Source organism: Megascapheus bottae, chromosome 30 (genome assembly GCF_031878675.1).
Source record: "Megascapheus bottae isolate mThoBot1 chromosome 30, mThoBot2.hap1, whole genome shotgun sequence".
Classification (NCBI taxonomy): domain Eukaryota; kingdom Metazoa; phylum Chordata; class Mammalia; order Rodentia; family Geomyidae; genus Megascapheus; species Megascapheus bottae.
Genome location: NC_143538.1, coordinates 3,112,937 through 3,139,471, shown reverse-complemented (window position 1 = coordinate 3,139,471; position 26,535 = coordinate 3,112,937). Strand labels below are relative to the sequence as shown.

The 26,535-nt window shown below is 40.2% G+C and overlaps 1 protein-coding gene across 1 annotated transcript in view; it reads left to right on the top strand.

Annotated features, from left to right (window-relative positions):
- The window catches only part of Arih1 (ariadne RBR E3 ubiquitin protein ligase 1), a 58,442-nt gene extending 35,516 nt beyond the window's left edge, over window positions 1–22,926 (top strand). The window contains exons 6-14 of the mRNA XM_090321655.1: window positions 6,338–6,404; window positions 7,112–7,218; window positions 9,393–9,435; window positions 10,056–10,127; window positions 11,669–11,799; window positions 15,476–15,533; window positions 19,717–19,977; window positions 21,056–21,168; window positions 22,080–22,926. Coding sequence (XP_090177781.1) covers window positions 6,338–6,404; window positions 7,112–7,218; window positions 9,393–9,435; window positions 10,056–10,127; window positions 11,669–11,799; window positions 15,476–15,533; window positions 19,717–19,977; window positions 21,056–21,168; window positions 22,080–22,164 — 937 coding nt within the window. The 3' untranslated portion in view covers window positions 22,165–22,926. The remainder of the gene's footprint in view (window positions 1–6,337; window positions 6,405–7,111; window positions 7,219–9,392; window positions 9,436–10,055; window positions 10,128–11,668; window positions 11,800–15,475; window positions 15,534–19,716; window positions 19,978–21,055; window positions 21,169–22,079) is intronic.
- Window positions 22,927–26,535: the final 3,609 nt, after the last annotated feature.

The following is a 26,535-nucleotide window of genomic DNA, read 5'->3' as shown; positions in this document are numbered from 1 at the left end:
TAGATTCTGCATGTTCAATATTGGCTAGTTGGTTAAATTGCCTATCGCTCAGTATCTCAAAAAATGTGAGTTAAAAAATCTGAAGAGTTTGTAATCTGCATTCTTTCCTACTACAAAAGCACAGTGTAACGTTATTAAGTGCTCAATCACTGTTCTGGTGAATTTGATAGCTGGATTTTGCTAAATTATGGACTTGGAATATAGGGTATGTTAGTGTGTCATTTATGTCCTCTGGGAAACATGAACATTGAGTCAAGGAAAACCAGGTGTTGTAAATGCATGCCTGTAATCCCCGCTACTTGGGAGGGAGAAGGCAGGAGGGTCATAAGTTTAAGGTCAGCCTGGGCAAAGTTATCCTGACCCTATCTCAAAAACAAGATAAAAGCAATAGGAACTGGACAAGTAGTTCAAGTAGTAGTGTCTCTGATACCACAGGGGATGGGGGAGGGGAAGGGTATAGGGGAAATACATGAAGGATTGGGGGTGTACATAGCTCAGTAGTGGACTGCTTGCCTGGTATGAGTGAGGCCCTGGGTTTGATACACTTACCACAAAAGAAATTAAAATGGAAAAATAAAGGAAAGATGGTTGGGTGAGTATTTGTACAGGATTAAGCAGAGGAATAAAAGTAGATATACTGGGGCTGGGAGTTTGGCCTAGTGGTAGAGTGCTTGCACGAAGACCCGGGTTCAATTCCTCAGTACCACATACATAGAAAAAATCCAAAAGTGGTTCTGAGGCTCAAGTGGTAGAGCTCTAGCCTTGAGAAAGTCCAAGGATAGTGCTCAGGCCCTGTGCTCAAGCCCAGGACTGGCCAAAAAAAAAGTAGATATACCTCAGAGCATGAAGTAATTTAGAAAAGAGACTCAGATACAACTCTTGAGTCTCTGGCAGCCATGAGAGGAATTGAGCACATATTTCCTATAGACAATAAGCAGAAACTGCTGGGCTCAGGCAGCCATGCTTTGTGCAATTGTTGGCTGGGATTACACAGGGAAAAGTGGTATTGTAGCTATTGGAGGCTATCTACTAACTGCTTATCTTTTTTAAAATAAATTAAATTTTTTTGTTTTGCCAGTCCTGGGCTTGAGCTCAGGGCCTGGACTTTCTCAAGTCTAGAGCTCTACCACTTGAGCCACAGCACCACTTCTGGCTTTTTTCTGTGTTTGTGGTACTGAGGAATTGAGCCCAGGTCTTTGTGCATGCTAGGCAAGCACTCTACCACTAGGCCAAACTCCTGGCCATCTAACTGCTTATCTTAAGAAACATTCCCTTTCAGAGAGAAAGAAGATAAGACACTGGGGGTAGTATAGTTTGTAAGTTTCTAAGCCTGGGATGAAATCACAGCTTGTTTAATTTCTGGACTGGTGCTTATTTTCATAACTTTAAGTTACCTAATTGACATCTTCTAGAATGATAGATTGAGGGCTTGAGTAATTCACAATTTTTTAAAAAAATTTTTTATTTTAAATTTTTTAACTGTTTTTTTTTTTGTCTTTTCTTTTTTTGGCACTGGGTATTGAACCCAGGACGTTGCACTTCCTAGGCAAGCGCTTTGCCACTGAGCTACATCCCAGCCTTAATTCACAATTCTTGTAATTAGTCTTGTATCTGTAGTGAAATGCAATGAAAGTATAGCCATATGCTTTAATGAGTCAGTTTCTTAATAATGCTACAAATTGACTTGTCAGCTCACTTTATAAAGCTCACCAATTCTGCCTTCTTAGTTTTAGTCTGGTTTGGCTTATTTGCTACATGTCTAATGTTGTTGGTAGCTCTCTGTTTTTCCTGGATTTGTCTTTCAGTAAACCTTATTTCCATTAGGAGTACCACAATTCTTCCATTGTCTCATGTTTCTATGCTTTTACATCAGGTTGTTTTTTTTAACCGATGAACACATCAGTTTCATGTACATTATCATTATAGATCACTGCATCCTTTCATTCCACAGACGTTTGCTAGCCCATTCCTAGCACATATGCACAGGGGAACAGAAATGTTAAAATACAGGTTCTCCCAAGAGATTAGCAATACCAAATAACAGTATAAAGCAATACCTTAAGTAAAAGGTATATAATAAGATACTATATTAGATACATTATTTTCCCTTAAGTTATTCACCCTTATTAAGAATTTAGGGGCTGGGAATTTGGTGGTAGAGTAATTGCCCAGCATGCGTGAAGACCCAGGTTTGATTCCTCAGTATCACATACACAGAAAAAGCTGGAAGTGGTGCTGTGGCTCAAGTGGTAAATTTCTAGCTTTAAGAAAGCCCCAAGGACAGTGCCCAGTTCCTGAGTTCTCAGAACTGGCAAAACAAAAAAAAAGAAAAGAAATAAAGCTAGGATTGAGAGGAGTGGTAGATAATATTTGTTAAAATAATGTTATTATTTTAAAAATAGATCATGTACTTTTCTGTTAATTTAGTCTGCTATGTGTAGAGCATAGAGTAGTAGGAGCTTATTAGAAAGCAAAAATAATTTCACAGTTTGTAATGAGTTTTATCATGGATGATTGTTAAGACTATTATAATAAGATTTGAGTTTTCAAAATATAACTTTGTAATAGAATATGCCTTAGCGTGTAAAGTACTTGAGCGACTTGCTTAAAAGTGCTGGTTAATGATAGTAGTGTAGGAGTTGTGATTTCAGTGGTAGCCAGCAGAAACAACTGACGGATTGGTTGTTGGCTAGGAAAGAAATCTAGTATGAATCTGTGATTTTAAATTTGATCAGTTTGGTAGAAACCAGCGCCTTTTATGTTTGGAGTTTAGTAATTAGGTAAGTACAAGCTCTGAAATAATAGGTAAAGAATGTAGTATAAGAAAAGAAAGGCCAAGCACTATAGCTCACGCCTGTAATCCATCCTAGCTACTCTGGAGGCTGAGATCTGAGGATCAAGGTTTTAAGCCAACTGGGGCACAAAAGGACCTGAGACTCTTAACTCCAGTTAACCTCTAAGGAAGGAAGTGGAGCTTGGCTCAAGGGTAGAGCAGTAGCTTTGCCCTGAAGAGCTCAGGTACAATACCCAGGCCCAGGGGTAGGGTGGTAGGTTTGAGCTAAAGAACTCAGGGACAGCGCTAAAGCTGAGTTCAAGCCCTATGAGCTACGAAAAAGAAAAGAAACAAAAGAAAGAGGGCTGAGGGCTGGGAGTTTGGCCTACTGATGGAGTGCTTGCCTAGCATGCATGAAGACCTGGGTTTGATTCCTTGGTACCACATACATAGGGGAAGAAAATAGCCACGGGCCGGATGTGGTGGCTCAAGTCTATAATCTTTAGGTACTCAGGAGGCTGAGATCTGAGGATTGCAGTTCAAAGCCAGACTGGACACTTAAAAAGTCCATAAGACTCTTTATCTCCAATTAATCACCAGAAAACAGGAAGTGACACTGTTGCTCAAGGGTATAAGGGCAGTACCCTTTGAGCTGAAGAGCTCAGGGACTGCTCCTAGGGCCATAATTCAAGCCCCATGACCATCACCACCTACAACAAAAGATCAGGGCCTGGAAGCGTAGCCAAGTGGGAGAGTGCTTATCTAGCATGCTTAAAGCTCTGGGTTCGATTCCTGGGTACCACATACTCAGAAAAAGCCAGAAGTGGTATATGGCTCAAGTGGTAGAGTGTTAGCCTTGTGCAAAAAGTGTTCAAGGACAGAGCTCATGCCTTGAATTCAAGCCCCAGGACTAGCCAAAAAAAAAGGAAAGAAAAGAGAGTGGTGCTATGGCTCAAGTGGTAAAGTTCTAGCCTTGAGAAAGCCCCAAGGACAGTGCTCAGGCCCTGAGCTCAAGACTGGGACTGGCAAAAAAAGAAAGAATACTGGGTACTAGTGGCTCATGTCTGTAATCCTAACTACTCAGGAAGTCTGATATCTGAGGATCACAGTTTTGAAACCAGGCTGGGCAAGAAAGTCCCTAAGATGCCCACTTCCAATCAACCATCAGAAAACTGGAAGTAGAGCTGTTGCTCAAAGCAATAAAATTCTGGTCTTGATCGCAAAAAGGTCAGGAAATTGCCCAGGCTCTGAGGTTCAAGTCCCATCACTGGCCTCCTCTTCTCCTCCCATTTCCCCCCCCCCAAAAAAAAAAATTTGTACTCTTAGAGACTGAAATTTGAAAGAGGAACCATGAAAGCACTCAGGTGATACTTTGAGAGAATCGTATTAAATAAACAGTGATAAGAGAATTTCAACAAGAGAAGTCACTAATGATTTTACTTCTAGTAAGGGTAGAAATGAAGCTGGTAGCTACTGGTACATGCCCATGATCCTAGCTACTCAGAAGGATGTTTGGTGATGATCAAGGTTGGGAGCTAGCCCTGGCAGAAAAGCCTACGAAACACTAACCTCTGATTAACTATCAAAGCTGCAAGTGGAGCTGTGACTCAAGTGGCAGAGCGCTAACCTTGAGCACAAAAGCTCAGGGACAGTGCCCTGAGCATGTACGCACACACATGCACACCCATACACACACGCATATACATACAACAGATAAGCTTATTTTCATACCTGTCTTATGTAACTGGTTTCTGGGTATGGTACTTTGGTTTTTGGAGACAAGATCTTGGCTGCATGTCACAAACTGACCTTGAGTTCAGCAGTATTCCTGCTTCAGCTTCCCAAGTAGTAGAATTACAGGTGCATACCTTGTCCACATAAGGCTGTCTTTGAGAGGGAACTAGAAGGGAAATGGACAAAATGTATCTACCATTTAATTTCCTAGATTTCTTATAAATCTATAGGAAAAAATAGTCCTCTGTCAGGAAAAGATCATTTCGTGGTGAAATCTAAATTCTATAAGTAGGAACTATCATACTTGGTTAAATAAGTGCAATAAGGTTCCTAATGCCATTTCATGTACCATTTACTTTTATCCCCTTTTCACTCTTCTATATTTCCTTCTTAATCTGTGATTGAGCTTTCTGGTATAATGTTGATTCAGGATACATGGTTCTAGCCTTGGAAACAGTGTATTTGGAAAGTATTCATGGATCTGGCAATTTTTAACTATCTTAACCCCCCCTCCCCCATGGGGCTTGAACTCTGGGTGCTATCCCTGAGCTCTTTCACTCAAGGCTATAGCACTCTACCACTTTGGAGCCACTTCTATTTTTCTTGTGGTTAATTGGATATTAGAGTCTCACGGCACCACGTCTGCATATTTCTATGTATATTATACTGAGAAATCGAACCCTGGTCTTCATGCATGCTAGGCAAGCACTGTACCTCTAGGCCATGCTCCTGGCCCCTCTCTTTGGGGGGGGGGGAAGTCGTGGGGCTTGAACTCAGGGCCTGCGCACTGTCCTTGGACATTTTTCAAGGCTAGAGCTCTACTACTTGAGCCACAGCACCACTTCCAGCTTTTTTCTACTTACATGGTACCAAGGAATCGAAGCCGGGTCTTCATACATGCTAGGCAAGCACTCTACTACTAGGCCAGACTCCCGGCTCCCCCTCTTAAATTATTTTTTAACCCCACAATGTTGATGATTGAACCCATGTCTCATTTTTCCTAGGCAGGCACTCTATTCCCAGATTTCTAAAATGGTCTACAATGCTAATTGTACCTCAGCCCCTTTGGTTTTTCTTTTGTTTTGGGGATAAGTCTTGTTATCTTCGCTTGGACTGGCATCAAACTTGTTATCCTCCTACCTCTGTCTCTTCTGTGTGCTACCATACATGGCTAAAATATATAGATAACTGTATCTATATCTATATACACTATCTTTCATCTTTTTTATTTCTGACCTTCCAATTTCCCTCAGCTATATAATGACATTAATTTTATGCTTAATTTTTTCTGCCACTGATGGCATATTTTTCCACCAGATTAATCAGAAAATTACAAACGAATACATCTATAATTAGAAAATTTATAACATTAATATGTACAAATTTAGAATAAGTTAGTTCTATGGGCCCAAAGAGAAATAAATGGAATTTATGTCGGTATAGTATCAAACCTCTAAGTCAACTGGTGATGGTTTTTTGTTCCTTTTTCTTTCTTTTTTTTGAGGGCTAAATATCAAACCCTGGATATTTTTCTAAGCAAATGTTCTTCATAAGGGTCATCTAGACCCTGTGAAATTAGGATAAATCATTCTGTTAATGCTATCTCCAGAAAATGTCTAAAAGGATAAAACTATAGAGTGACTTGGAAACTATGGCTCTGATTAGCAGACAGCTTTGTTAAAAAACTAAACATATGTCATATTTTACTATTTTCAAGTTACAGAAGTTTTATTCATAATCGTACCATCAAGAGTTTTTCAAGTCACATTTCAGAAGTCTGAAAAATACTCTCAGCTTTAAACTTCTAATAAACTTTATTCTTGGTTTCAGGCGCCTGATCACAGATTCAAAAGTTAAATTAAAGTATCAACATTTAATAACAAATAGCTTTGTAGAGGTAAGTAATTTAACCTTTCTTTGTGTTTAAGCTGGGAGCCAGTGGCTTGTATCTGTAATCCTGGCTACTCAGAAGGCTGAGATCCAAGGATTGCAGTTCAAAGACAACCTAGGCAGTAAGGTGGGACTCGTTTCTCCAGTAAACTGTCAAAAAGCTGGAAGTTGGGTGGAAGGGGAGTGGGGAAGCTGGAAGTTGGGCTATGGCTGAACTGGTAGAATGATAACCTTGAGCAAAAAGCTCAATGACAGTGCCTAGGCTATGAGTTCAAACCCTGGGACTGGCCCCCTGCCAAAAAAAAAAATTAAAAAGCCTAAATTAATAGTGATGTAGTCAATATACAGACTGTTGGAAAACAAAGTTACATTTCAGGAACTAAAGTGAATCTTGCCTGTGCAGTAGATCTGGATTTGCTCTTTCTGTAGTATGGTATATATGTCATTTTGCTCATTTCAGATTGTAGCACCTAATACCTTGTCTCATTAGAAGTCAACCTAAAGAAATTGTCTGAAATAGAACCATAAATTATTGGTTAACAATCACATATGGGTAATATTCAGTTTATCTCAGTGGGATTTTATGGCCAATACAAGAGGTAGGTTATATGTTTCATAAAATTAGGAATAAAAAAGCATTATGTCAAAAAATGTTATATGAGTCTACTTTTGTAATTTTCTGTCATGTTTTACATTTTCTAACCTCTGTTTCAGTGCAATCGACTGTTGAAGTGGTGTCCTGCTCCAGACTGCCACCATGTTGTTAAGGTCCAGTATCCTGATGCTAAACCTGTTCGCTGCAAGTGTGGACGCCAGTTTTGGTAAGGATGTGATTTACTAATTAGGAGTAGTGCTTTAATTGTGCTTGTTGGCTCACCTTGGTAGTAAAATTGGGGATGATAGAGTTCAAAATGGGAGATGAGCGGTCTGATTTAAAATTATGTGTATTTCTTTTCTTTTTTTTTTTTTTTTTTTTTTTTTTTTTTGCCAGTCCTGGGCTTGAGCTCAGGGCCTGAGCACTGTCCTTGGACTTTCTCAAGGCTAGAACTCTACCACTTGAGCCTCAGCACCATTTCCGGCTTTTTCTATATATGTGGTACCAAGGAATCGAACCTGGATCTTCGTGCATGCTAGGCAAGCACTTTAACCACTAGGCCAAATTCCTGGCCCCTATGTGTATTTCTTTTAATCAAGAATTGAGGTCAGGGAGTTTGGCCTACTGGTAGAGTGCTTGCCTAGCATGCATGAAGACTTGGGTTCGCTTCCTTGGTACCACATACATAAAAAAAAGCTGGAAGTGGCACTGTGGCTCAAGTGGTAGAGCTCAGGCCTTCACAAAGCCCAAGGACAGTGCTCAGGCCGTGCGTTCAAACCCCAGGACTGGCAACAAAGAGAGAGGGAAAATTGGAGGGGGAGAGGGAGAATATGAATAAATTGGGGCCAGGTGGCTCATGCCTGTAATCCTAGCTACTCAGGAAGTTGAGATCTGAGGATCATGGTTCAAAGCCAGCCCAGGCACTAAAGAACCTGAGACTCTTCTCTCCAATTAACCATAACCACTAGAAAACAGGACATGTGTGTGTGTGTGTGTGTATCTGTCCTTGGGCATTCCTCAAGGCTTGCACTCAAGGTTGGCATTATACCCTTGAGTCACAGCACCATTTCTGGCCTTTTCTGTGTATGTGGTACCAAGGAATTGGACCCAGGGCCCCCATCCTTTTTTTTTTTTTTTTTAATGCCATAAAGGTATCAAAATTTATTATGTTTAAATATGTATTTAGAGAATAGTTTTTTTTTTTTTTTTTTTTTTTTTTTTTTTTGCCAGTCCTGGGCTTGAGCTCAGGGTCTGAGCACTGTCCTTGGACTTTCTCAAGGCTAGAGCTCTACCACTTGAGCTTTAGCACTACTTCCGGCTTTTTTCTATGTATATAGTACCAAGGAATTGAACCTGGGCCTCTGTGCATGCTAGGCAAGCACTCTACCACTAGGCCAAACTCTCGGCCCAGAGAATAGTTTTTTTTTTTTAAATAACCATGGGCCGGGTGCTGGTGGCTCATGCCTGTAATCCTAGCTACTCAGGAGGCTGAGATTTGAGGATTATGGTTCAAAGCCAGCCAGGGCATGAAAGTCTACAAGACTCTTAGCACCAACACTAATTAACTACCAGAACAGCAGCATCAATTAACTACCAGAACACTGGAAGTGGTGTGATTCAGTGGTAGAGCACTAACCTGGAGTTGAAGAGCTCAGGGTTTGCACCCAGACACTCCCCTCCCCCCAACAACAAAAACAAAAAAACCTTGGCCAGAACCACTGATTTCTGTAGGACTAAGGTTAATCATTTAAATTATGATAGCCTATTTGCCTCTCATTGTTTACTGTGTTACTAGTGCTAAATTATGTAATTAACTTACTAAGTTGGCCAGTGCTGGGGCTAGAACTCAGGTCTTGAACACTTGGGCTTATCCTTGGGCTTTCTCAAGGCTAGAGCTCTGCCACTTTAGCCACAGCACCATTCCTGACTTTTTCTTTTTCTTTTTTTTTTTTTTCCTTTTTTTGTATGTGTCATGTGGCTTAAACTCTGGGTCTGAGTGCTATCCCTGAGCTCTTTAGCTCAAGGCTACAACCCTACCCCTGGGCCTGGGCATTGTCCCTGAGCTCTTCAGCTCAAGGTTACCACCCTACCCTTGAGCCAAGCTCCACTTCCCATTTTCTAGAGGTTAATTGGAGATAAGAGTCTCAGGTCCTTTTCTGCCTGGGCTGTCTTTGAACCTTGATCCTCAGATCTCAGCCTCCTGAGTAGTTAGGATTTACAGGCAGGAGCCAGTACCCCCAGATACTTCTGGCCTTTTCTGTGTATGTGGTACAGAGGAATTGAACCCTGCTAGGCAAGCACACTACCACTAGGCCAAGTCCCAGCCAGTTGTACTTTTTTATTTGACATGTTACGTAAGGGAGAATGTTGTTTTAACTGTTTCTTTATGTCACTTGACAGCTTTAACTGTGGTGAAAATTGGCATGATCCTGTTAAATGTAAGGTGAGTTTGCCATTTTCATTTTTGAATAATATGAAGATAAATTTTTAAGACTTGATTGAAAAATAGTAGGCAACAACTTTTTTTTTTTTTTTTGCCAGTCACATGGCTTGGACTCAGGGCCTGAGCACTGTCCTTGGGCTTTCTCAACGCAACTGCTCTACCACTTGAATCCCAGCACCATTTTGTCTTTTTTGTGTTGGGGGAGGGGTGTCATGGGGCTTGAATTCTGGGTGTGGACACTGTCCCTGAGCTCTTCAGCTCAAGGCTACCGCCCTAGGATTACAGGCATGAACCACTGCTGGCTTGTCCTTTTTCCTAGAGATGATGGCAGATGTTCAGGATGAATTGTAATAATCTCCTGATGATTATTGGGACAGCCTGGCTAAGGCAACTCTCTTGATAGGATTTGTTAAGTTGGAGTACACTATGGGCTCCCTCCTCAGCCTAGTCAGAGAAGATCCTCCTCTGCTTGGTTTTATATGGACCTTGCAAAATTTAGAAAGAAGTAAGCTTAGTGGTAAATCTTGTTCTTTGGGTTTTACATTTAGAAGTTGATATTAACATGCTGAAGTAATTTACTCTTTAGTCTTTTGTTAAATTCAAATTGTTTTTTCAAACAGTGGTTAAAGAAATGGATTAAGAAGTGTGATGATGACAGCGAAACCTCCAATTGGATTGCAGCCAACACCAAGGTTGGTGTTCATCCTCAGTAATGAAAGCAGTGAAACTTAGAATGTTTTTGTTATTGTTATTTTGTAGTACTGGTAATAGAGTCTGGAGCATTGCACCTGCTGGGCAAGCACTTTGCCCTTAGTTACATGCCAACCCGAAACTTAGAAGGTTAGATGCATTCTATTATCAAAAGCACTAAATTCTGGGCTTGGAGATTGGCCTAGTGGTAGAGTGTTTGCCTAGGATGCACAAAGCCCTGGGTTCAATTCCTCGGTACTATATACATAGGGGGAAAAAAGCCAGACGTGGTGCTGTGGCTCAAATGGTAGAGCACTAGCCTTGTCTGAAGCCCAAGGACAGCGTTCAGGCCCTGAGTTCAAGCACTAGGACTGGCAAAAAAAAAAAAAAAAACACTAAGTTCACATATGTGTAGATCTTATGACACCTTTTTCTCCATTAAGGTCCCCCCCTTCCTGTTTTGTAATATTGAGTACTGAATAGGATGCATAACATTCCACTTTAGTTTTCTTTTCTTTTGAAAACATTAGTTTTCTATAGAAAAAGGCTTAGTAAGGTTTTTTTTTTTAAACCACTGGAGTTGTTTCTGATAGGGTTGTTTCTGATACATATCTATCTTAATTCCAGAGTTACTTTTCAGTGGTCATTTTCTAGGGGCAGGATTTGAATAAGATATCTTTGCATGCCGGGAGTTTGGCCTAGTGGTTAAAGTGCTTGCCTAGCATTCGCGAAGACCTGGATTCGATTCCTTGGTACCACATACATACAAAAACGCTGGAAGTGGTGCTATGGCTCAAGTGGTAGAGCTCTAACCTTGAGAAAGTCCAAGGACAGTGCTCAGGCCCTGAGCTCAAGCCCAGGACTGGCAGAAAAAAAAAGATATCTTTGCAATTAAGTGTTGTTTTGTTTTAGTTGGGTTGTGAGGCTTGAACTCAGTGTCTGGGTAGTGTCCCTTAGGGTGGTTTTTTTTTTTTTTGAGTGTCATTTTCTTTTTTTTTAATTTTATTTTATTTTATTTATTTATTTTTTTTTTTTGCCAGTCCTGGGCTTGGGCTCAGGGCCTGAGCACTGTCCTTGGACTTTCTCAAGGCTAGAGCTCTACCACTTGAGCCTCAGCACCACTTCTGGCTTTTTTCTATGTATGTGGTACCGAGGAATTGAACCCAGGTCTTTGTGCATGCTAGGCAAGCACTCTACCATTAGGCCAAACTCCCGGCCACTTGTGTCATTTTCACATGTGATGATGGTGCTTTAGAGTATACTTAGTACTTAGACCAGTATTGCCTAGAGATTTCCATTGTACTTACAATTTGGTCAGTACACTGTTTGAGTATAAACCTCTTACATACTTACCCATGAATAGATCTGTCCATCCTAGAAAGTATCAGCTTTCACAGTGAATCCTGCCCTGTGAAATGTAAACACATATCTTGTGTTCTCTTTCAATCACCAGCCATAATGCTCAATATAACTGGCTTCTCCTCAGTAATAGTATTACAACCTCATGTTGCATTGACACCAACTTTATAGTCTCTTTTCATAGGAATGTCCCAAATGCCATGTCACAATTGAGAAGGATGGCGGTTGTAACCACATGGTCTGTCGTAACCAGAACTGTAAAGCAGAGTTTTGCTGGGTGTGTCTTGGCCCTTGGGAACCACATGGATCTGCCTGGTAGGTTGGGGGATGAAAGAACATGTACACATGGTATGATGTTTGATGTGTACCACATGAATGATCTACTTCAATGGGATTAGCCTTTGACTTAGAACTGAATAATGAATTAGTTTGTGATCAGTGTCATAAAAAAGCATACAAGAGATTGTGGGTTTGTTAGATATATTTAATAGAGGTGGTAACAATTGACATGAATTTTTAAGAACACCTGAGATTCCATTTGCGGAAAAGGTAGTGGATAAGATTTAGAGCGAAAGGAGTACATGAACAGATATCGTGCTGTGAAAGTGCCGGCATGTTCATTTACATTGTTTACCATGTCTCTAGGTGAGAGTTGTTAAAGTTGCTGGTGTAATTCAGCCTGGGGGTATATTATTTTCCTTACCCTGGACACCATTCAATAATTTCTCCCTAATGCACCTTCTATCTGGCAAATATCATGTAACCTTTTTATTAATTACAATAAAAAAATAATTTCTCCCAAACTTTTAAAAATTGGTAAATTACTGAACAAAATTACATAGTTTTAGCTTTTTATAGAAAGAGCGCTGTATACTATTTGCTAACAACTACTTAGAACTCTGTTGCAAACCTCTTCTTCACCTGGGCCTTTACTTTCCATGGGAGTAAGGTACTTCAGCCCTGAAGGTTAATGTTTAGTTGCATATGCAGTGGTCTATTAGCACAGATGCCAGAATTCAAGGAGACTTATGTCTATCATATATAGTGGCATGAATTTATATATAGCCTCCTATGTGCTTTATTCTAAGTCATTTTCAGATTACTCTAATGTAGCTTAATGCATCACTAGTTAATTATACTGTATGATGACAAAGAAAATGTCTATATGTGTTCAACACAGGTACTTTTCTCTGCAGATAATTTTTTATTTTTTTTAAGCCTGGGTGCTATCTCTGAGCTCTTTTTGCTCAGTGTTAGTGCTCTATCACTTAGAACAGTTTTCTGATAGTTAATTAGAGATAAATTAACATGTATACTTTGGTTGCATGTATATATTTTATGTGAGAAAATTCAACTTAGATCATAGATAAGAACAATGGGAACTAGCTTTTTTTTTTTTTTTTTTTTTTTTTTTTTTAACCAGTCATGAGGCTTGAACTCAAGGCATGAATACTGTCCCTAAACTTCTTTTTCTCAAGCTTAGTGCTCTGCCACTGAGCCACTGGCTTTTTCTGTTCATTCTGTTTATGTGGCACTGAGGAACCAAATCCAGGATTTCATGCATGCTGGGCAAGAACTCTACCACTAAGCCACATTCCCAGCCATTCAAGCATTTTCTTTCTTTTTTGCCAGTCCTGCAGCTTCAACTCTGGGCCTGAGTGCTCTCCTTAGGCTTTCTCAAGACTAGAGCTCTACCACTTGAGCCATAGCACCATTTCCAGCTTTTTTTCTATGTATGTGGTACTGAGGAATCGTACCCGGGCCTTCGTGCATACTAGCAAGCACTCTGCCACTAGGGCAAACTCCTGGCCCCATTTAAGCTTTTTTCTGATAAAAGTTTGTTTCTGAGTGTTATAATATGGCCCACTTTACTAATTTGTGTTACCTATTTCTATTGGCATTTAACTGTGTAGCCCCTGGCAAATGTGGTGAATAGGAAGACAGGAAAAGGAGCAGTTGATTTTTTTAAATGTATTTTCAATGAGTGTGGCATGGTTAGACTTGTTATTTAGATGAGAAGTTTCTGTATTCTATGCTTTACAGTCTCTTAACACTGGTGTTTGGTAGCGAGTGAATAGAGGAGGAATGAGGTGGTAGATTCAAGATTTGATGGCATGAAGAAGTTGTGAACTTAATGTGTCATTTCTGTTTCATGGTACTTTCACTATTCAAATTAGCACAGTGTAGGGATGACTTCTCTGAAGTTAATTTTGAGATTAAAACTTTAAGTAAGCATTAAAAAAACTATACCAAGTGGGTGCAGTGGCTCATGCCTATAATCCTAGCTACTCATGAGGCTGAGATTTGAGGATCAAAGTTCAAAGCCAGCCCAGGCACAAAAGGACCTGAGACTCTTATCTCCAATTAACCTCTAGAAAACGAAAGTGGGGCTTGGCTCTAGGATAGGGCAGTAGCCTTGGGCTGAAGAGCTCAGCGACAATACCCAGGCTCAGAGTTTAAGCCCCATGACCCCCCCAAAAAAAACAAACGAAAAGAACTATACCAATTTTGGCCTATATTTTCAGAAGGCAACCTGGAGAATTGTACTGTCTGCAGAAAGTAGTAAGTTCACTTTATGCTTTTGTAAACAAGCTTAACAAAGCATCCCAGCTTGCAGACAAAAAATGAGATGAGAACCTAATGTGTAGAGAGAAGGAAGAAGAGTCTGTATAAAATTACAACTCAAGACTTTAAATGAGATGGGGCAATTTGTGGGCTAGGCATTCAATATAAGCAGGGTATTTGGGATGAATTGATTGACTGTTCCTTGTGGAACATGTGGATTTAGGGATACATCTTTCTTTAGGGGATACATTAAGAGCTTGTTAAAAGATGTTCTTTTAATATAGATATTATCTTGGTCTTTTTTATTGATGATTTGCTTAGATTAACATAAGGATAGTACATATATTTTATGATAAAATCAAAGGGAAGAACCATATTGGATAACCTGAAAGGAGTAGGAGTTGTCACTTGCTGTAGTAGATCACCTGTTGGCAAGTTGTAACAGCAACTCCAGTTTAACAGTTTAAATTCCAAATTATTTCTTTAGATCTAAAATTAAAAGCTCATTGTGGAAAGATTTTGAAGACCTACTACAAGCATATGGGCAAAGTGCTTATTTTTTAAGAGCATGGGCTTTGAAACAACTCCTATTTGTGAAATGAGCATAATAATAAAAATGAGGAGGGGCAGGAATTTGGCCTAGTGGTAGAGTGCTTGCCTAGCATGCACGAAGACCCAGGTTTAATTCCTCAGTACCACATACATAGGGGGAAAAAAGCCAGAAGTGGTGCTGAAGCTCAAGTGGTAGAGCTCTAGCCTTGAGAAAGCCCAAGGACAGTGCTCAGGCCCTGAATTCAAGGCTGGTTCCCCCCCCCCCCCCCCAAAAAAAAAAAAAAAAGAAAGAAAATATTTGAGGAGACTATGTGGCCATACAAAAATTCCTTTGGAAGTGCTTAGCAGTCAATAAGCACTCAGTAATGAATGATCACCCGTAGTGTATAGAAATGTAGCAATGAGGACCGAAGAAATGGCTGGCTTTACTCTTCTCCTCGTGTGAGCTTGTTAGTCATGTTCCCTTTTTCCTCCTGTTTTGTATCATTTAGCGTTCAGTGACAGCAAACTAATAGCATGTAAAGCACATCACAGCAACTAGTATAGACTAGATTCTTAGCCCACAGTTCTCTTTGGCATAGAAAACCAAGATGTAAGGTGAGTAAACTGGAAAATTGGGAATAATTGGCCTGAATAATAACATGGCCTATGACATAAAATTATGTCTTTTCCTCAAAAAAGTGAGTAGTTTAAAGACATTGAATGGTAGTTCTAGAATGAACAGTGTTTTTTGTTTTGTTTTGTTTTGTGGGGGGGGGGTCAGGGAACAGTGTGTTCTATTGAGTGTAGGCAAAGTGAATGTCCAAATTCAGAGTAAATGTGATTCACTGTGTTTTCATTGACTTATGGTTTTATGGAATCTCTTTTCTGTAAGGTACAACTGTAACCGTTATAATGAGGATGATGCAAAGGCAGCAAGAGATGCACAGGAGGTGAGTACACTTATTGTAGAGTAATTGTTGAATTCTGGGTACCTTTATATTTCAAGAGGGGATCTTATTCATTTTCCTTATCCAGATTACTGTACTTAGTTTGCTCTAGTGTTGTTTTTTTTAAATTAGTCCCAAGGCTTGAACTCAAGGGTGTGAGCACTGTCTTTGGGCTTTCTCAAGGCTAGAGCTCTACCACTTGAGCCACAGCATCATATCCAGCCTTTTTTGTGTATGTGGTACTGAGGAATTAAACCCGGGTCTTTGTGCATGCTAGGCAGGCACTCTACCACTAGTCCGAAACTCCCAGCTCCATGATTCTGTTTATTTTTGTTTTGTTTTGTTTGCCAGTCCTGGGGCTTGAACTCAGGGTCTGGGCACTGTCCTTGGACACTTTTTACTCAAGGCTAGTGCTCTGCCACTTGAGCCACTGCACCACTTCTGGCTTTTTGCTGAGTATGTGGTACTGAGAAATTCAACCTGGGGCTTCGTGCATGCTAAGTGAACACTCTTATCACCAGGCCACGATCCCAGCTGGAGCCAGTGTCTTAATGGCTCAGGCTGGCCTTAAACTCTTGATCTTTTTGCCTCTACCTCATGAATGTTCACATTATAGGCTGTGCTACTATGGCCTATCATAAGAGAATTCTTACTCATTTGTTTGCTTTTAAAAATTTACTTCACATTAATCATTTCAGAATTCAGTTGTGTCATGGTATCAACATTATCCCCATTTCCCATCACTCAGAAAAGAGCAGAAAATAGCAACTGGTACATGGATGCCCCCCTACTGCTGTGTCTGGGCAATATGTCACTTTCAGTATTTTGTTTTTTTTTTTTTATAATAAAGTTCTCTTGATTATAGGTGAACTGATTTTAATCAGGTTGTATGAGGAGCTGGACTCTTTCCTGTTCTGGAATAAGGAAAAATCACTTTCTGTTATAAATGGGTTCAGACTCAGTTAACACTTTCAGTTTCTTCATTAATTCTGTGGAAACTATAGAACTCTGGGATTTAATAGTTCTCCATTTTCGTTTTTTTCTCTCCCCCCCCTCCTTCCCTCCCTCCCTCCTTCTCTTCCTCTCTCTCCCTTTTACCAGTCCTGGGGCTTGAACTCAGGGCCTGAGCATTGTCCTTGGGCTTTCTCAAGGAGGATAAGCGCTCTACCACTTGAACTACATCACTACTTTTGGCTTTTTCTATGTATGTGGTACCAAGGAATCGAACCTGGTCTTTGTGCATGCTAGGCAAGCACTCTTATCACTAGGCCAAACTCCCTGTTCTTCATTTTCTATATTATAGAATTTCCTTGAGAAACAAGTACTCTTTTCAAATGATATTCCCAGCTGGACTCCAATCCAAAACATGGCTTGCATCTGTTTGTTCCTATTTTTTCCTTTTTTTGTAGCTGTTGTTGGTTTTGGAGGGGATATACTCCTGGATTGAACTCAAAGACTCCCATTTGCCTAGGCAGGCACGTTACCAGTTAAACCACATCTCCATCTCCTTTTTTACCTTGGTTATTTTCACGATCAAGTTTTGCTCTATGGCCAGACTGGCCTAGGTTGTGATTCACTGGCATGTGCCTCCTGCTGCATCCAGCTATCTGCTACCTCTCTAACCAGGATAAAGAGGTATTCACCACTGTTCCCAGCAACTGGTTGATAGTATGGTGAGAATTTCTTTTGGCAGTCCCAGAACCATGGAACCTCTACTTCCCACCTTGATAAAACTTGAATTATAGTATTTGAGCTATCATGTCTGGCCTGTTGTTTTGATTTTTAACATTTTTTAAAAATTGGTTTATAGGCTAGATATGGTAAGACATGCCTATAATCCCAGTATGTGTGAAACTGAGACAGGAAGGAAGACATCAAAGTCAACAGTAAATTCTGCATGGAAGGTTTATGTCCAGACTGAGTCAGGCTTTCCATAAGGAGGCCTTTGTTAATATTTCTGAGCTGGGTGCTCATGAGTCACACCTATAATCCTATTTAGAAAGCTGAGATTTGTAGATTGAAGCCAGCTGGAACTTACAGACTCATCAAGTGATAACTGGACTCAGTCATGCCCACTTGTCTTTCTAGCTCCCTAGGAGTTGTGAATAGGTGGATTATAGTCTAGGCATGCATCTAGAAAGGAAGTGAGTCACTTCCACCCTCCTCAGATAAACAGTACAAAAAAGTGCTTGGATAAACCGATTACTAGCCAGAATTCCAAGCTGTTTGGCAGGTGTATATCAGGAGATACAGTTCAAGGCCAGCTCTGGCAGAATTGTTTACTAGATTCAAAATATAACCACCAAATCGAGTCAGGCACCTGGGAGGGACTGATGCCTATAATCCTAGCTACTGAGAAGAGTGAAAGGAGATCTGAGGATCATAGTTCAAAGCCAACCAGACAAACAAATTTGTGAGACATGGCCAATTACCAAAAAATCCAGAACTGGAGGCCTGGTTTAAGTGATAGAACCCCCAGCCTTAGTAAGACTCTTGAGTTCAAACTTGGGGTCCCTCCCCCCGAAAATGAAATTCCATCTCAACCCTTGGCTGACTGAGGTCGTACATGCCTATTCTGACTCAGGAAAGCATGGCAGAATTGCAGTCCAGGCAGACTCCAGATGGTACTGATGTCTTAACTCAGAACCTTATGGCAGGCATGTATACTCTATTGGTGAGCCACTCCTCCAGCCCTTCTTTTCACTGCTTATTTTCCTTCCTGGGCATTTACTTGCCTGGACCCCAATATGACATATGCACCACCATACTCCACTTCCTTTCGTTGAAATGGACTCAAACTTTTCTGTCTGGCTTTACTTGGACAGTCTGTCTGTCCCTGCTTCTTGCTTATTCTTTGTTACCAGTTGTGACTGCTGAGCAGTGAGGAACTGAATGTTACGTTATGAATTGAAAAAGTGAACATTCAGAGCAGTGTTATACAACAAAGGTAGCTGTGGATGTCTGTTTATTCTTAATACTATCTTCATTTCTGTGCTGCTTCATTAGTATGTATGTCAGTGTGTGTACCTGCGGGCAGTGCGTGTGTGCATATGCATGTGCTTGAACTTAGGGACCAGGCACATGTTCCTTAGCTTTTTTGTTCAAGGCTAGTGCTTTACCACTTGAGCCACAGCTGTACGTCTCCAGCTTTTGATAGTTAATTGGAGATAAGATGCTTGTAGAACTTTGCTGCCTGGGCTGGCTTTGAATCATGGTCATCAGATCTCAGACTCTTAGATACTGGGATTACAGATATGAGCCGCTGGGCTAGTATATCAACTCCCTCCCCCCTCCCCCCCCCCCCGCCAGTCCTAGAGACTGAATTCAGGGCTTGGGTACTGGCCTTGGGCTTTCCCCAGGCTGGAGCACCACCACTTGAGCCAGAGCACCATTTCTGGCTTTTTCTATGTATGTGATATGAAGAATTTGAACAGGGGTCTTCGTGCATGGTAGGCAGGCACTTTACCACTAGGCCAAACTCCCAGCCCTAACCTATCTTTTTTTTAATATAATGAGACATTTGAAATGTATTCTCTTAATTTGTAGTACATTATTGTTGTTTAATTTCAAAACTTAGTTCCTCTTATCTGACTAGAACTGTACACTTAGAATTTTCTGGCTCCATCTTTATCCCCCTGCCCCCTTTTAAAGCTGAATAGTATTGCATTGCAATATATATGTCACATTTTCTACATTTATCTTTCACTGATAGAGTCTTAGGATGCTCTATATCTTGAATTGTGAACAGTGCTCAATGAATAAATCATTCAAAATAATGATTTCATTTGTTTTTGGTTAGTGTAATTGCCAGATTAATAGATCTGTTGTTGTGTTTTTTATTTTTGTTTTTGTAGGTTGTGGGGTTTGAACTCTGAGCCTGGGTGCTGTCCCTGAGCTTTTCAGCTGAAGGCTACTGCCCAACCCCTGGAGCCACAGCACCACTTCCTTGTTTTATTTTATTTTGAAGGGCTTCCACCCATTTTCTGTAATGATTTTATTCCTACCAGTAAAGTACACCAATTACTCTTCTCCATTCCTCGTCCACATCTGTTACTGTTCCTCTTTTTAATAAAAGGAAATTCTAAGAGATGGGTGGCACTGTGTCATTGTGGCTTAACTTGATATTAGCTTTTGTACATGGGACATGTTATAGTTATGTGACCTTTATTTTTCTGACTGGGTTCAGAGGTCCCGGGCTGCTCTACAGAGGTACCTGTTCTACTGTAATCGCTACATGAACCACATGCAGAGTCTACGCTTTGAGCACAAGCTGTATGCTCAGGTGAAGCAGAAAATGGAGGAGATGCAGCAACACAATATGTCCTGGATTGAGGTGCAGTTCCTGAAGAAAGCCGTCGATGTCCTCTGCCAGTGTCGTGCCACACTCATGTACACTTATGTCTTCGCTTTCTACCTCAAAAAGAATAACCAGTCCATTATCTTTGAGGTAGGATAGTTCCTTCATGGGGAAAAAGCAACTTTGGTCTTCTGTACATGAGATTTATAGAGTTTTAAACAATCCTTACCTGTTTAGATAATTGCAAACATGTCTTCTTAAGATAGGAAAATTATGTTTCCTACTTCATTCACATGGATGTGTTTCTCCAGGCTCTGAAACGATCCCTGGATCTGAGGGATCCATTGCTTACACCTCATTGGGCATTTTGTCATTTCTTAATAAAATCTTTTATTTGACAAAACTAAGCCATGGTATTAGAAGTTAATATGGTGGCTACCTTTGGTAAAGTAGTGATGATTATAAAGAGGCTTTTGGTACTGCAAATGATTTTCTAGTAAAATACATTTAAACGTTTATTTAAAGTTCATTAAAATACATTAAATGTTCATTGAAGCCGGGTGCCAGTGGCTCACATTTGTAATCCTAGCTACTCAGGAGGCTGAGATCTGAGGATCATGGTTCAGAGCTAGCCCAGGCACTAAAAAGCCGTGAGATTATTAACTCCAGTTAACCACCAGAAAACCGGAAGTGGGGCTTTGGCTCAAGGGATAGCCTTGAGCTGAAGAGCTCAGGAGTGCCCAGACCCAGAGTTCAAGTACCATGATCAATAACAACAACAAAAGGAAGCATTGAAATACTGACATCCGTAGAGAAGTAGACAGTAGAGCTGAGTAGCAAAAGGAACTGGTCTGACAACAGAAGATAATATACAGACCTGGCTACCATAAAGGATACTATGTCCGTCAGTTTGTCTTTAGTGCACTCTGCAGTAGGTGTATTCATGCAATCAGGAAGTACCTGCAGCCAGGTATGAATAAGAGTATGTTTCATTTTTGCCTTCAGTATTTTTTAAGTCATAATAGATGAATGTTTTGCAGTGTTTTAAATATTCTTTATTGGTGAGAGCCAGTTCTTACAGGTGAAGGCCATAAAGATCTTTTAGGTATAGTTAGACCACTGATAAACTTTGAGGTATTACTGCTGAGCTTGATAACCATCTGAAAGATTATATGTCCTTTGATTTTTTTTTTCTTGAAGCCAGAATTATATATTCCTTTTCTTGCAGAATAACCAAGCAGATCTAGAGAATGCCACAGAGGTGCTTTCCGGCTACCTCGAGCGAGATATTTCCCAAGATTCTCTGCAGGATATAAAGCAGAAAGTACAAGATAAATACAGGTGAGATTTCCATGGTTGGTGGCAGGATTTCTTTCAATAGTGTAGAACGTTTTAATTCTGAAGGTCAGTATGGCAAAACTGGACTTAATATCGTACAGTGAGCCACCATGTCTCTCATGATGGGGGAGAATCTTGGAGACAGCAGTTTTAGAAGAGGAATTCAGCCATTACTGGACTGGCTGATTCTGCTTAGTTTAGTTGTAACTAGCTAGTTGCTTCCCTGTTGGGAGAAGGCAGAGGAAAGGTTTAGAGTTAGACTAGGGGAAGAGAATAGGAACTCTGGGTTAGGAGTATTGTTAAGTGAGATATACAAACTTACTGTTTTAAAGAGTTTATGTTCCTTTTAAAAAAAGAATTCAGTTGAGATTTACTCTGTTTTAAAGATTTTAAAGATACGAAAACCTCTTTAGCCAAAGATGCTTTGTTTTATAACATAAAATCCCCCAGTTTTTTCTAAACAAAATTTTGCATATTAGCAGGAAACTGGGAATTTGGAAGGTATAGATATTTAGGCCTAACTAGTAGTTTTACCTCTTGCCAATTGTAGCTACTATATTATGCTTTTAGTGTTGACAAAAGATTTTTACAAATATGAATATATGGCATGAAACTGCCTTCCTGAGGCTCACAGATTATCTACAATTAAATTTCAGGACTGGGACTCATAGTTTCAAATGTATATTTAGGGTTGAGGTCATAACTTGATCCTCAGCACTGCAGGCAGCGGGCAGGGGTCTTTTTGGAACATTTAAAGTAGTGTGATAGTCTGTACCTCTCATTCTGAAAATGTACCTATTTAAGGCACTGTTGGTTCCAAGTTTCCATCAGCTAATTTTAAAAGTTAAGTAAATGCTTCTGTTTCTTTTTACTCTTAATCAGAGGCTAACAAGTTCTTTTTTCTTTGATTACAGATACTGTGAGAGTCGACGAAGGGTTTTACTACAGCATGTGCATGAAGGCTACGAAAAAGATCTGTGGGAGTACATTGAGGACTGAGAATGGCCCTGCATAAAATGAACTCTGAAAAATTTACCATCTAGAGTGCTCATGCAATTAAAACAAAACACACAAAAACACAAACAAGGAGGCACTAAGCCTGTTCTGACACCGCTGGTCTGTGCAGTGCCAGAATTCTGTTTTGTTAACGGAAAGTTTAAATTATATTGTAATAAAAAAGGTAGATAAACCATTGTACAACAGTATTCTAGGCCGCCAACAAAAGTGTGACAGACACACTAAAAGCCCTCCAACTTTAACTTGTAATGTAGCTTCATTTGCAAAGCTGACTCCTTTTTTCTTTTCCTTTTTCTTTTTCCTCAGTGTAGCACAGTTAAAAGTTTCAAATAGTTCCTTGACACTGTTCTTCACGTCCAAACCACTTGTACTTTGGTCAAGGACCTCTTCCCCTCCATCTCCTGTACATTCAGATACACCCTCACACAGGGTGACTCTTACAGTACCCGAAGATCAGGAGTGAGTGATAATTAGCTCCTTGTAAGGAAACTTCTTTGGGAGGGAGAGGGGCAAGCAGCAAGAGGATTAAATAACAACACACACACACCCATACACACACACACACACACACACACACACACACACACCAAAAAAATCTTTGTATATGACTTTTAAAACAAGAGGACAACACAGTATTTTTCAAAATTGTATATAGCGCATATGCATGGACAAAGCAAGCGTGGCACGTGTTTGCATAATGTTTAATTACAAAAAATATTTATTCTTTAAAAGTCTTCAAGATTATGTCTATTTGCTGTGCATTTTCTTTCAGTTGGCTTTATCTCCCCAGGGTTGGGGTTGGGATGAAGACGTGCTTGCTTATTAACACCTCTGCAACACCTGACTGGAGTGCTTCAGTTTGCCCTTCCTGAGGTCACTCGCCCTTCCTGATTTTGGTATGTCTTGGCCTGGACATGGTCTGATGCCTTGAATTTCCAGCTCTTGGGCAGGAAGAGAGAGATGAAGTTCTGACTAGGTGCCATGGTGATGCCATGGTCTGGTTTGTGCTCCAGATCCTGGGTGATTTGTCTCTGACTTAGCACCTCTTCCCTGACTCCATCCAGTCCTGTTGTTCAGATCATGAACACAGCTGTCGGCTCCTGGCATTCCCCATGACCAGAGGAACTCGTTCCTAATATCTTTTGTTTTCCCTTCATTGCTGCTTTGAGCCTTTAAGATTTTAGTTATGGCTCATCTCATCTCTCCTTTTATGTTAGGGTGTTGAATAGAACGTTTTTGCTTTAAATATAAATAAATAGCCATTCACTTAGTCTCAGATTGTGAATTTAAAGTGGCGGATCCTGAAATTGCTTGTGTGTTGCAGTGGGCCCAGTGTGTGAAGGCAAACACCCCCCAGACCTGAAATTCCTGCCCAGTGCGTTTCTGACTTTGCCTCTTTTCTACTGTTAGCAAATAGAAAAACTACAATACATTTTAGCTGTGAAGTCCGTTTTTATGAAATTTCTACTAAAAGCTATGTTAAAGGATGGTGGTGGTTTTAGTAACTCTCTACCAGTTTAGGCCATTCTGGCTATGATATTTTTCAACAGGTCAGGTTTCCTACAAGAGCGCAGAGTGAACTAGGCAACTAGATCAAGAGGTGTAACTATTAGATGCCAGTTTGGGCCGAGGACCTCTTTGTCTTCCTTCACTGTCTTGTGCCTGGGGAGTGTTTACCATTTGTGAGGCAGCCTTGTCTGCTCTTGCATTTGTACATCTTATTACTCCATTGGGAAGTAGGTTCACTTTCCTCTGGCCTTTTGCCTAAGTTAGGCTTTGCTGAATAAACCCTACTTTTCCTTTTAGAAAAGGTTGTTACATGAGATGTACTTGCAATGTTCTTTTCCCAGAAAAAACAAAAACAACAACAACAACAAAAAAAACCACACACACACACACACACACACACAAAACAAAACAAAACAAAACAAAAAACCCAACCAAACAAAAAAAAGTCCCCCCAAAAACAAAACCAGTGAATGTTTGCTGAGTATGTTTATGCTGCTTCCTGAACCACTTGTTGCTTTAGGGTCAACTCTGTCCCATTCTTTCCCTTTTCCACATCAGTGTGGACCTGAAGTCAGTGTCTGCTTCTTCCACATTTTCCTCTCCTTTTCTTTCCCCAATTTCCATTTGACTTTAAATAGCTGCACCAATCTAAATGACATCTATGAAAACTGAAGAGTTTTTTTTTGTTGTTGTTGTTGTTAAAGATAGTGTGACTAAGTTTCTTTCCCTGGTAACTTTGAAAAGCAGCCAGAGCTGTTATATACATATGTTTGTGGTTCCCTTGAAATGCTTTGTGTATGTGGTGTTTCAACATGCACCGGTTAGCTTTGCAGTATCTAGGTTTGAGGATCCTCAGCCCCCCTTCCAAACTTCCCTTGCATTGCAACAAGTGTCCAGCTGTGTGCACTTGATGTATCAGTGCCACCCAAGAGGGACCGTGCTTTCCAGGGATGGGTTCTAGTTCCCATGTTGGCCAGTGACCCAAGGGAATTGCACTGCTAGATGCACTCCCTAGTTTGTGGATCAACTTTTCTGCTTTTCTAAGGTTAAGCTTTTACCGATTTTCTCCATATTTGACAAGAGTTCCGGGAGTTAATTTCTTTTGTTGTTTATAGCTTCAGTGTTCCCATCTGGGATAGGCAAGCCATATTGTATGGCAACTTTCCTGTTTCACCTATATATGCCTATCTGAGGGCTCTGTTCACAGGAAACACTGGGGTCTCCTTGCCATTGAGGTCAGTCACATTGGCTTTTTCATTTGATCCATTAATTGAAGAGCAGATGCATTTTCAGTTATTTACAATAAAACTTTGATCCAAAGCTCAGGACACATACAGCAATGATAAAATGGCGTAGCATATAATGTCATCAGACTCAATTCTGTGTAATTTTCTGTGACCCAGATATATGTGTTTTATGTGTGTTTAAATAAATTAAATACATGTGTATGCATACACATATACACATATACATAACAGATTCAAAAGACTGACTTGATTTGAAATGGTTGAATCTGCAGTGTAACGTGGTTCACCTATGATTTCAGAACTGAAATTTAGTACAAAGATAGAAAAGGACTTATCACATCCCTTAGTTACACATTCTGGTACAGAGCACTTGGGGGACGGGATGGGGTGGGTTGGTGAGACAATCAGATGATTGGTGAATTGATGAAATGCTCCTAGCCCTGTAATGTTGTGCATAGAGCACCTGTGCTGTGGAAATGACTGTTGTTAGATTTTCATTGTAACTGGACTGTTCAGGTTGCCCACAGGGAAAGAACATTCCTAATTCTAATAAAATAAACTTTTATTTTGTTATTCCATTAGTTACATTTATTTTTATAGTTTGAAAAACAGCTTTTAGATGGCTAACAGTCTGTATTTTGGTACCTTATTCACTGTTCCTGCTTAACGGGAAACATGGGGGCTTGGTTCATTTTCTTTGCAGGGAACTGTGAATGAGACCATCTCCAACAATTTCTATGTCTTGAACTTTGAATTTAATTGGCTGTATTTTAACTGTTGATGTGTATTGGATACTTAGCAGGCCTTTGAATATCAACCTCATTTTTTTCTTTTAATTGAAAGTTACTCTTACTCAAAACAGATTACTTCCATATAGTTTACTCTTGCAAGTTGACTTGTCTCATCATGATAGAGGAAGAGTTTCAAGTTGGAGAAGATTTTTGGACCTCTAAGAGAATTTTTCACTTTCATCTGCAAAGCACTTGAGCTTATTTTATACATTATGAAACAGCAATTTACACCTTGTTTTTAAAGAGATGAGGAGGTTCAAAGAGGTCAAGTAACTTGCCCACCATTTTATATTCTTCTATGAGGGACTGAAAAATTGGACTACCTCTTTGTATAGTTTTCTGATTCTAGTCTCAGAATGACCTGGCTTTCACAACTCAGAATGGTATTTCTTAGGTTGCATAAAGCCTGTATCAATGCTCTGTGGTTTTTCTTTTTTTGTGGGTCATGGGGCTTGATCTTGGGGGCTGTCCCTGAGCTCTTCAGCTCAAGGTAACTGCCCTACCCCTTGAGCCACAGCCCCACTTCCCAGTGGTTAAATGGAGGTAAGAGTCTCATGTTCTTTAGTGCCCTGGTTGGCTTTGAGTGCAATCCTCAGATCTCATTCTGAGTAGGATTACAGGCATGAACCACCCAGGCCCCTGGCTGAGTGCTCCCTTTAACTCCTGATATTATATAGTGTGCCTGACACTGTATCCTATACCTGATACTATATATTTTAATTAGTTGCAGAATTTGCAACCGAAAGTGGTAGGATCCTTGTTTTGACTGATTGTTAGAAACCAACCATAAATAGAGTAGCATTTCC